General features: G+C 36.1%; 1 protein-coding gene across 8 annotated transcripts in view; it reads right to left on the bottom strand.

The window, feature by feature from the left end:
- The window catches only part of RALYL (RALY RNA binding protein like), a 722510-nt gene that overhangs the window by 215873 nt on the left and 494057 nt on the right, over positions 1 to 12580 (bottom strand). Inside the window, exon 1 of one of the 8 annotated variants that reach the window (XM_045454723.1) lies at positions 607 to 757. The exons of the other annotated variants lie outside the window; for them this stretch is intronic. Within the exon in view, the coding sequence (XP_045310679.1) occupies positions 607 to 643 (37 nt within the window). The 5' untranslated portion in view covers positions 644 to 757. Of the gene's footprint in view, positions 1 to 606; positions 758 to 12580 lie in introns of those variants that run through there. 8 annotated transcript variants of the gene reach the window in all.

The following is a 12580-nucleotide window of genomic DNA, read 5'->3' on the forward strand; positions in this document are numbered from 1 at the left end:
TTTGGGGTAGATTACAAATGACTCCTTTTAACCCTTTAAAGTGGTGCCTGTAGCGAATTATGTTCCAAATGTGCTCCGGACCAAGAAGTTTGGCAATGAATACCCTGTTACATATTCAGCTTGTCATTCACAATTAACTCTCTCCCTCTGTTCTGAACTGTTTTATTTCTCCCAAGAGTTATAATTGAAATTGGATAAATAAATAGAAGTTTTAGGCTAGCTTCCCAAACCTTTCAATAAACTTCTAGGAAAGGAAATCTATCACTTCTGGAAAGGAAAGGAAAAGAAAAAAGAAAGAGAGAGAACTATCCAGTGATCATGCCTGAATGAAGGCTGCTGAGCTAGACTGAAATTCCATTTGATCTGTTTCTCTGTTGATTTTGTAAACCTTTCCAAAGGTTTCCATAGTAACAAGTGAATTATCCCCTCTCCCCCCAACATTTTCCAAGCATGTAACAGGGATAGATAAAGGTTAGAGAGAAAAAAGCTACAATATTTTTTCTACTACCAGGATAGATCTGAAGAAGTCATGATTAGTCTTTTAAGGAATCAAGTATGTTTCTCCCACTACAGTCATATGAAAAAGTTGGGTCAGAATTTACTTACATCTCTGATGTCTGCGTTTGCTTCTGTACATGGTCATTCTGAAAAAATCCGACTTTCTAAGAAGTAATTGCTTTGACCACGGAGACAAAGAGACCGGTTGGGCTCCTGCTTTGCAGTAAGACTGTTGCTCACTGACAGAAGGTAACCAGCAATCACACAGTGAAAGCCAGGGTAATACCATTCTCATAAAATTACAGGGGAGATGCTACAGCCTGTAACTACTCTATCTAATGCAAATCTTCTAGAGGAAATTGTATTTCCTTCACCTCCCCCCAACTGGTATCAGTTAAGTTCTCTAATAAAATCTGCACTATTAAAGTGCTGTGCTGGAAGCAATGTTGAATTAAGAACAGATTCGTGTATTTAGCAAGAACAGTAAAACTGAAAATATAAATAGGAAATATAAAAACCCATGTTTGATATTTATAGAAAGCAAAAACTATCCTTTGGGTTCATATGTCTTTCAGCCACCCTATAGTGCTTAGATGTGTATTTTATTTTTGAAACTCTACTAAATTCTTTCTCTGAGCTCTCAATGTACTTTGCATGTTCAATTATTAAAGCAATTATCACTTTTAGTTTGGTCTATTTCTCCAAACAGACTGCGTCTCAGGCAGTGCAAGAGTTGTAATATTTTTACATTATTTCCCCAGGCCTAGAATTGAAGGGGAACTCAATAGGGTCTCAGGCTCAGTGAGTGCCTACTATGTGCTAGGTATCCCCTATGTGCTATGTGCTATGTGTCCCTTCCTGAAAGGAGCTTTTGACGAATCTTTCCCCCGCCTTCATCCTTCCTGCCTCATTTTTGTCCTCAGACCTCTATTTTCACAGTATTGTGGGCATATCCTTATCTGAACACATTGCACACTGTCAACTGGGCAGCATGGAAGCTTTGTCTTCATGCACCTTGTACTCTCTGTGCTGAGCACTGCCTGGCACCCAGCAGAAACTCAGGAGTGCTACCTCTCCCAACCACTCCAAAATTGTGTATGATTTCAAATCTCCTCCATGTGCTAATTAGGGTGTTTGAAAAGCAGATTTATTTAGAATACAGAGGATTTATCCACCAGTGAATAATTTCTATGTAATAAGACTTCCTGATTATACATTAAGCTTCATCCTCCAGCTAAAAGCAGAAGACATTTTCAACTGCCAAAATTCTTTTCCAGTGTTAACAAACTCAGTCTACTTATTGATAGGAGGAGATATCAACTCCATAATTCTTAGTAGAAGGATTGTTTCAATGTCAAGAATACTTTTATATTTAAGTAATTACTATATTTCATGATCACAGATATCAAGAATAGCATTTAAGCAGTTTTTTTCTTAAATAGTATTCCTGTCCAGTTTCTTGACTTTTGACTAACAAGCTGCAGTATTTAGTAAGATTCTTTGTCAAAGACCACTACGGTTGTATCTTCATATAAGAAATGGTCAGTTATGGAACACCAGGAGGATTTTCCTTGTGTTTTCTCTAATAGTGATATTAAAATTTTCAATAAATAGGCCTTTTCTTACTGAGATATAATACACCTTATATTCCACAGCCTTTACCTGCTTCTCTCCATAGCACTTTATAATCACCTGATATAGTCTGTATTTACTTGTTTTTCTGTCTCTGCCTATTAGAACATTAGCCTTCAGAGAACAGGGCTTTCTTTTTTCAGAGATATATATCCACAGGGCATATCAGTGTCTGATATAAAGTAGGCTTTCGGTAAATACTTGCTGAATAAAGGGCTCTGTATAAACTAAATTAAATAATAAATACAATACAACTATAGATTATTTTCCAGTAAATTTGGACAATAGTCAAATTCATGCTAATTGACTAAAGTTACTTTCTTACTTAATGCAAATACTAGTCATTTCACGTCTATCTTTTGGTCCTGAGTTCACTGTTTTGAATGAAATTGTATATACTTAGAGGTGTGAAGATAAATTATAAATTTATGAAACAAAGTCACAACCACGAAGCAAATTCTCCTTTATAAAAATTATTCATGCCATCTGGCCAATAAACCATAAAAAACTCTTATAACCAAACAAAATTAAAAGTTTGTCTGACATAGATGTATACATATCTATGATATGAATAAACATGTCATTGGTGATTATTAAGAAGAAATAGCTTAATGATATCATGACATGAATGGTATTAATTTTAACATTATTATATTATACAAATTATAGTTTTTCTCTTTTCACATTGTTCTGTATTATCTGTAATTAATATCAATCTGAACAATTTTTGTAAAGACCATGTAACAATTTAATTAAATTCATGTACACACACCACAACTCCTGACCCAGCTTCACTCATCACACAGACACAGATACCCATTAAAACAAGAATCCTGACTGACACTCATCAATGTTTGGTACACCTTTGCCCTCTCAACCTTGTAACAGGGTTGACTTTCTTAGTTCCATGTAGGGATTTTCATCTTGTCAACTCTTTTCCTATGTTACTTTTCTTACTACAGGGAATACAGAGGCATCCATCCACTCTTTGACTTCTATCTGTGTTTCATGCTTCAAACCATCAAAGTTGGGGACCTCAAATATTCCTGATGAATTAAGACCAACTTCATGAGTACCATGTTGCAGTACAGGTAGGAATATGAAGTGGCTGAGGGAGAGGAGAAGGTATTGGCTGGGAAACTTGCAGCCACAAGAATAGGGAGGAGGAATGTGGACACACGGAACAAAAAAAAAAAGCGGTTAAAGAGAGAAGACAGGTCCAGGCATCTCATTCTTTCTTTCCTACACTCTTCAAGAATCCAGACTAAATGCAATTGTTTTATCTTCAAAATCAGCTTTATGCCTATAATGTCAGAGGTCAAAAGGAGTAGCGCTTGCTTTATAAAACATCTCTCTATTCCCTGCAACATAATTTCCTGTAATGGACTCAATCTTTATATTCCGTATTTACAATACAAATTTAATGTGTTGATAAATTGGGAAGGATGATTTATCATCTAAAATCAAATGATTCTATCAACGTCTTTCTTCTTTTCAGGGAAGGAACTATCTAAAAAATAAAAGTTCCTGGCAAAGTAAGGGAAGACACATTTTAACATAAAAGAATAACCAGAAGGAAAGAAGGAAGGAAGGAAAGAAGGGAGGGAGGGAGGAAGGGAGGGAGGAAAGAAGAGAGGGAGGGAGGAAGGAAACACAAAAGAAAAAATGTGTGTATTGTGTGTGTGTGTGGGTGGGTGGGTGGGTGTGTGTTAGAATGAGGAAAAGAAGTACTATGTGCTGTGTATAAAGCACTGTGCTGAGTACACATCATGTCTCATAATCTTTGCAATTCTATTACTTAGCCACCCCTACCTTCCTTTTAGAAACGAGTAAGACTTCCCCAGATGAGGGCAGGTGCAGATAATATTCAGGGACACTGCATGGCTTACGTAGTTGTGTTGAGATTATTTTATTGTAAGATAGATATGATTTTAGGACTGAATAAGGGACAATGCACAGGGTAGCTGCTGGAAGAGACTTATGTAGAAGTGTCATTATAATGTCACTAGTAGTGTACTGAAATCAAGAAAATGATGTTTGCTGGAACTCGTCACACGGAATGAACATTGTGGTTTAATGAGAGCTAACATTCATTTAGGGAGTGCGCTTTAGGTGTTAGGCTGTCTTCTCAGAGTTTTACAGGATTACTCACTGAATACTAAAAACAACCCTAGGATGGATTCCTCCTCCTCCTCCTATTACTATTATTATTATAGTTGTTGTTGTTTTTGCCCTTTTTGATGTTTATCAAGATAAGGCTGAGAGATTAAGTGTTCTGACTAAAGTCTCACAGAGAACAAGAGGTAATGCCCTGCTTTGAACTAGTTGATCTTTCTCTGGAGCCAATGCAGTATAACATGCCATGCATGTAAGGTTGAAGGGATACTTTTGGTAGCTGTTTAGGCAACAAGGGAGGGAGACCCACAGAGACCTATTTCCATAGCAAATAGTGGTGTTTAAATTCTCAGAGGGGTGAATGCAATTAACTGCAGGGCTTTGGCTGCTGTCAAGGACATCCACGTTCAGAAGCACAGTGGACTGCTCGGGACTTTCTCTTTCTCTTCTCTTTCCCTTTCTCATGTCACCTCACCCACCTTTCCTCTTGCTACCCCAGCCCTCATCCTTTCCTCCAAATAAGACACTGAAAGAAGATTTAAAGAACACCAAGAGCATCAAATTATTAGCCCATCCAGAGTTCTGATTTCCTTATCTGGTTTAAAAATTACAGTATGTATGTAAGTGATGAATCACTAAATCCTACGCCCAAAACTACTATTACACGGTGCATTAACAAGTTGGAATTTAAATAAGAACTTGGAAGGAAAAAATAAATAACAATGATAATATGTGTTAATTTTGATAAAACTTTTAAGAATTTTATCAGACTTGGTATGTGAACTGTGCAGAAATATTTAACTTGAACTGCATGATATTTATATTTCGGAGAATTACTAGAACAATACAATGGTAAAACCAAAGAGGTGTAAAAAGTTAAGTTGCCAGAATTCCTCATTTACAGATGTCTGGTCTGAAACAGAGAGCTCTGACAAATTTGCCGGACTGGAAACCGAAGGGAACTGAGGGGCATGACCTCAAGCACCTTGAACCCAGTACTTGCAGCAGGGGCTTCAATCCAGGACTCCCGGAGTTAGCCTGGAGCTTCTCCCTCTGAACTCCCTACTCTGAAATTATTTCCTTAATTGATATGAGTGATACCTCAGCTTTCCTTTGGTCAGTGTTACTCAGGTTTTCACAGAAAGTTACCCACAATTCACCTTCTCTTTTGTCATTCTTGTCAGTCTACAGCACAATGTACAGATGAGGATCTTCTCTACCTGTCCCTCAGACACATCAGCTGTCCCTGTGGGAACTCTGCCTTTTCTCCCCTCAGATATGAGCTCTGCCTTCTTTATTAAGACATCTCCTTGCTGCTACAGTCTCTAAAAATTCTTGATGAAAGTCCTTTGCTCAGGTACTTTCATGGATAACATCCAAGCATTTTCAACCACAGCGCAATCACTGATCCATCTTTTCAACAATTTAAGAAAATATATCTGCATTCTCTGTACATGTCTATATCAAATGATTTGCTGTCTTGCCTAATGTTCTGGAACTGGATCCATATCTCTTTGCCCAGAGTCAAGTGCTCTTCTGTTAGTGGATAATCTAAAAATAGCTATTAATTAAAATATTGAGTGGCTATCATGTTAAAAAATGTTCTTGTCATTTTACCTAGTACCTCCCTTTACTAATAGATTTATCACTGTTCTTTTTTTTAATCAGAGAAAACATAAAACTTCCTAATGTTTCATCCAAGTTTTCATTTGTAATATAGGTTCAAATGAATGGGAAAATTTCCAAAATGATGCTTCTTTATACTTGTCTGTTTGTACTTGACAAACAAGTCAATTGTAAATTCCTAGTTTGGTTCATTAAATGCTTTTTATGTATCTGGAGAAGACTTTTCTAAGATTTTTTTGTAAACTAGAATAGGATTGTATTACTAAGGTTTTATCCATTTCTTTGGACCTTCTCCAGTTTCTTATGGTCTAATAAAAAAAATCTTTGAAATCAGTAAATTTTAAAAGTATTTTAATACTTAAAAGTATTCAACACAGTTAAATGTTTCTCCTTTATAACTCACCCTACAATTGATTTTATTTTTACTGAATCTCTTTAGTGGTAATTGTTTTTGAGAATCTTGCTTTTGCCTACTTCCTTTTCTGTATACAGTTTCCATTCCATCTTGTCTTAGTTTCATCATTCTTTCCTTATAGCTTAAATCTGATTATTCAGCCTTAGTTTTATCTTCTTAGTGGTCTTCTTTTCCCATTCATATTTGAATAAATTTATTTGCATTTTCTCGAGGCTAGTGGTATTCTATCTTTTTAATCACATCCTTCGGGTGGAACCAAATATTTAATGGTTACTAAAAGATTTTTTTGTAATTTTTTTTAATGTTTATTATTATTTTTTTGAGAGACAGGAACTGAGCATGAGCAGGTGAGAGGCAGAGAGAGAGAGAGAGAGAGAGAGAGAGAGAGAACACAGAATCCAAAGCAGGCTCCAGGCTCTGAGCTGTCAGGGCAGAGCCCAATGCGAGGCTGGAACTCACAGACCATGAGATCATGACCTGAGCCGAAGTCAGACGCTTAACTGACTGAGCCACCCAGGTGCCCCACTAAAAGATTTTTTTTTAAGAAGACTAAAACATAAGCAATAAAATTAACCTTGAACTTCCTACAGATTGTAGCTGGAAGTATGAGGTAAGGTATTTATGCCTGTGTAAATAGTTTATCTCACTTCAACATATTTTAACAAATGTTGACTGTTACACACTAAAAATGTAGCAATCCTAGATCTAAAAAGTACAAAGTCTCAGAGGGGCGATAACCACATACAGGGTAATATGTCTGTAACAAATTACCTCACAGACCTATGAACACAATAATAGAGTTTACGGGACATGGGCATGGTGTGGAGGAATTGCCCTACCATGGTCCCTGGTGGTGTTTTATTGATGAAAAACACTTCCTCAGTAGCTTAAAACTCTGTCTCAGACCTAGCATCTTCACTGTGTTCTGAGATGAAGGGATTCTTATGAGTTTATAAAGAATAAGAAATAATGGTGACACATTGAAACATCCTTAAAATCATAATGGTTCCCATGATTGTGAACATAATGTGTAGAATGTCACTGTAACAGAATTTATAAAATAAGAATTATATATGCTTTATCATATCATATCTATCTATCTATTTATCATCTGTCATCTATCTGTCTATCATTTCCTATTTACCCATTATCTTCCTATCTTAAAAACCATAGAGTTGTAAGTTGTAGGGCCACCTAGCAAAACAGTGTCCAGGGTGCTTAGAGGATGAACCATACTTCAGTGGCCAGACTCTAGTTAGGAAAGATCTTTAAAGAAGCAGAGTAGAAGGGCACCTGGGTGGCTCAGTTGGTTAAGCTTCCGACTTTGGCTCAGGTCATGATCTCATGGTTCATAGGTTCGAGCCCCGTGTCGGGCTCTGTACTGACAGCTCAGAGCCTGGAGTCTGCCTCGGATTCTGTGTCTTCCTCTCTCTCTGCCCCTCCCAGTTCATACTCTGTCTCTCTCTCAAAAAATAAAAAAAAAATATTTAAAATTAAAAAAAAAAAAGCAGAGAAGATAAAGGGTAAGGGTGGTGACCAGCAGTGGCACCTGAGGCAGAGGAAGGCAAAATGCAGCAAATGTTCACAGAGAAATAAAGTGCTAAATGCCCTCTTGCACAAATGTTTGATTCCCCAGAGCACTGCCCTTCTCTTTTTCCAGTCAATTTTTATCTCAGTCAACTTCTTCCATCAAACTTGCCCTCTCTTCTTTCTTGCCTTTGAACGAGAGCATCTGGCCTTATCTTTCTATTCTATTTTTTCTTCTGCTGTATTTTATCTATATAAAATTATACTTTATTGGATATATGTGGTAGTGGAGTATAAGCAAGGGGTAAGTCACCTCAAATTCTTATTGGCATGAGGCAGAGAATAAGTACATTATGCCAAAAAAGCCCGACTCACAGGATTTAGCACTTTGCTGTATAATTTTCTGCTTTGAAGAGTATACTACATTGTGGTTAGGACCAAACATTTTAATTTCATGTCATCACCTGTACGGTTGACCAACATTAGTTTCATAATGCAGGCAATATACATACATATGAGAAATTTTAATTGAAAATAGTTCATTAATTAATTCCAGAAGTCAAATGGAATCATATTTGACTTCTGTAATATTTATTACAGAATTAATTATTAAGTGATTAGTTAGTGCCAAAGATTTTACTTATATTGTTTTATTTAATCTTGAAACAGCTATGTGAGAAAGGAATTGTTATCTCATTTTACAGGTAAGAAAACTGAAGGTCAGGTGAGGTTGAGTTCACAACGCTGGCAGAAAGTAGAGCTGAAATTTGTATCCGAGTTTGTGAACTGCAAAAGCCATGTCTAATCTATGATACCACTAACTTATATATTAAATGAAGAAATGTCAGGCAATAAAACCAAATTTAGAAAAAGTAGGGAACAGAGACCACCATCTAGGATTTTAATTCAGTTTAGATTGCTGGAATTACTGCTATCCTTTTGGAATATGCACCTGCTTTTAATGTGTGAAACAATGGGAGAACAACTTTGATTCACAGAATTTCAATATGGAATACATTCTGATTCCCATCCCAGTACTTCAAATAAAGGATTCTAGAGATGCATGTACAAGGATTCGAAAGATATTTATGTAAAGGCAGCAGAGGAGCCTAATCAATGCATATGATATATATTTGTATTAACTTGAGATCCAGGAAGGATTTGGAGAATGTTCTTCAAGAACATGAATCAAGTGGGTTAGAATGACTTGGAGAAAGTTTCCAATTAAAATTAGAGAAAATTAGGTCAGAAAGTTCAGTGTACACACACACGCACACACACGCACACACACATGCACACACACCCTTGAAAATATTGGGCTAGACATTATGCTAGTTTTTTTGTGATTTAAAAATACAATATTTAAGATGGACAAAGATCAATACCAAGATGTATGATTGTTTATGGGCTTTTAAAACCTGCTAATTAAACATGACTTTCTATTATGGATCACATTCAGCATATATTGATTTCTAATGATAACATCAAAATTGTTACTTCAAAATTTCTAATCATTTCCAACGTAAAATGTACATAAAATATCTTAAATATATTAATAGAGTTCATTTCAGCCTGTCTACAAAAGTGATATACACAGCAGTCCTGTTCTCCTAATTTCTTTCCTGTTCATATTCAGCTATAATTATCACATTGATGAGCTACTTCAGCCTGCTGAGTTGAATAGATTGAATTTTCAGGTATAATTTAGCATTACATAGCCCAAGGGTATTTCAGGAATCCAGCTCCAATCCTCATTTTGTGTGTATTTGTGTCTGCTAAAGGGCTCAGAACCACCTGGATAGTCTTTGACCTCACATATGTGTTCAAAGACAACTATTTGAATAAACTCTGCATTTGCCATTACCAGCACAGCAGTATGTGAACAGTAAATATGTAAATGAAATTCATGATTCTCTTACTGTTATAAAAACCATTTTTAGATGTTTACTTAAATGGCCTCAGATACAGAAACAGGACTATGCATGGAAAAAGGAGTCTCAAATTTTATTTTCCAAACGCTTTCCTTTGGTTTGATGAACATTAAATCTCAAGTTATCTTTAAATCATGTCTTGGAAAGCTTCAGAAAACCCACCTGGACTGTGCAGTAAATACATAAATGAGTCATTAGGGGGCTCACAAAATATGAACACAAATACAGCATGTGAAAGGTGATTATTCAATTTCAAAAACCTTTGGTTCCCAACTTCTTTTTTTAAAAGTATTTATTTATTTTTGAGAGACAGGGAGAGAGAGCACAAGCAGGGGAAGGGCAGAGAGAAAGTGGGAGACAGAATCCAAAGCAGGTTCCAGGCTCTGAGCTGTCAGCACAGAGCCCGACCCAGGGCTTGAACTCACAAGCTGTGAGATCATGACCTGAGCCAAATTTGGGAGCTTAACCAGCTAAGCCACCCAGGCGCTCCTGGTTCCTGACTTCTAAGACTCCTCAAAGAAATGTTTGTAAGAAAGTAGCAATAGAGAGGGAACTAGGATTTCAGCTTATAACAACCTGATCTTGACTCAATGAGAAAAAACAATTGTCTTTTACGATTTTCTGGAAGACATTATGGTATGTATTTTCAGTAGCATAAATACCTATGTTTCCACCAGGATTAAATAGCAGATGTTTCTAATCCTACCAGGATTAGATTATATTTTTTTTCTTATAAATTTAGGAATCTATGTATGATACCTCACTAAAACTAAATTAACTTTAATTTTTTTTTGTTCATCCAATCCATATACTCAAATTGTGCCATGTGGATAAAGTGATGCTGAGTAAAGATAGACAATACAGCGATACAACTGTTTGCATAGTTTTTATTTTAGTGAAGACATTGAGTGATAACATAAAAAATATATTCTGAAAAATATATATATATTCTGTACATTCAAAAATAGGTGCTCTAAAAGTAGATTTGTGGCCCTATGACAGTGTGTATAAAAACAGCCCTTGACAGTAAGTCAGTCCATTCTTCTCTGAGATTCTGTGGAGGAGAGCTCCTTCTGTGGAAGGAGTGCTCAAAGAATAGTCACAGTTGGCCACAAGGTGTTGGTGAGAGATCTACCAAGGTTGGTGAAAAACTTACAGAAATATGCGGTTGTATAAAGTGGATGACGATACATAATTGATATTCAATAAATAATGTTGAAGTTATTCTTTTTTATTTTTAATTATTTTTAGTTTTTTAATTTTAATTTTTTAATTTTAGAAGGAGGGAGAGAGCACGTAAGCAGGGCAGAGGGGCAGAGGGGGAGAGAGAGAATCCCAAGCAGTCTCCACTCTCAGTGCAGAGCCAGACACAAGGCTCAATACCATGACCATGGGATCATGACCTGAGCCAAAATCAAGAGTCGGACACTCAGCTGACTGAGCCACTCAGGCACCCCTGACAAAGTAATTCTTACGTTAACTTTGTTACCAATTTATAATGACACTCCAAACAATTGTTCATTACTCAAATTAAGATGATAATAGTTAATAGAATTGCATGCCTCATTACTTCATTCCACAAATATTTATTAAGTATACACTGACACAAGATAGAAGGGGGCACAGGAAGACAAAATGACCATGGTCTTAATCTGAAATTTTATTTACTAATAGATATCATGTGAATCCAAAGATTTTTAAAAAGAGTATTTAATGAAAATACCAGTTAAAATATTTGTTCCTATCAATGAGGATAAATGAATATGGTACCAATACCTAAATGCTGATTTGAGTTTTGCAGAAGTGCAGTGAGTGGTGATAGAAGCTCATGTAATATGTCAGTAAGTATCTGACAAGAGCTAATTCCATGCAGATCACTGGGAAAGACATCTTGAGAAATTTCAGTGGAAACAAAGCAAATTATATCTATGCTGGAGAATATCATAGGAATGTAAGCCAAGATATAGGTATGTGGGCTGGTGCTCATGACCTGAGTGGGTTAATAGCAGCTGCCCAAATATCCTGAAGCAGCTGAAATAAATAAATTGCTGAAAAATATGTGCAAAGGTCTGACACATTCTTAGAAATAATGGTTAACAAATATGACTTCAGAGAATGGTAATAAGAAAAATTTTATAATGAGAACACCAAATCAAGGCATTTCTGGTCAACTGTCATTCCACTTGACATTAATCAACATCTGACAAAATTAATTATTATCTTTCTCTTGAAAACCCTATTCCTTAGCTCTATGCTATTGCTGTTTTTTTTTTAATTTTCCTTACAAGTACAAAATTAATAACTGTAGATCAAACTTTGTAAAATGACAGACTCATATGCTTAAGTTGCTAAATATATTTAAAGCTCAAGATTTGCAGCCAGACTTGCTTATTTATTTAGATAGTTCTGCAACCCAGCTGCATGAGCTTGGGCAAGTTGCTTTACATATCTATACCACAGTTCCTTCATGTATAGAAATTTCCTCATCCAGGGGCACCTGGGTGCCTTAGTCAGTTAAGTGTCTGACTCTTGACTTTGGCTCAGGTCACGATTTCATGGTCTTAGTTCAAGCCCAATATTGGGCTCTGTGTTGACAGCACAAAGCCTGCTTGGTAGTCTTTGTCTCCCTCTCTCTGCCTCTCATAACTAAATAAATACACATTAAAAAAAAAAAAGAAGTTTCCTCATATATAACATCCTCCCAGGATTATTGTAAGAATTAAATGAATGAATATATAAACAGTGCTTAGAACAGCGATTGGCATAAGCATTAGCTGTTCTTACTAAATATATCCATGTAGATGTCCAAAAGCCATATATATCAAATGCAGCATGT

Source organism: Leopardus geoffroyi, chromosome C3 (assembly GCF_018350155.1).
Source record: "Leopardus geoffroyi isolate Oge1 chromosome C3, O.geoffroyi_Oge1_pat1.0, whole genome shotgun sequence".
Taxonomy (NCBI): domain Eukaryota; kingdom Metazoa; phylum Chordata; class Mammalia; order Carnivora; family Felidae; genus Leopardus; species Leopardus geoffroyi.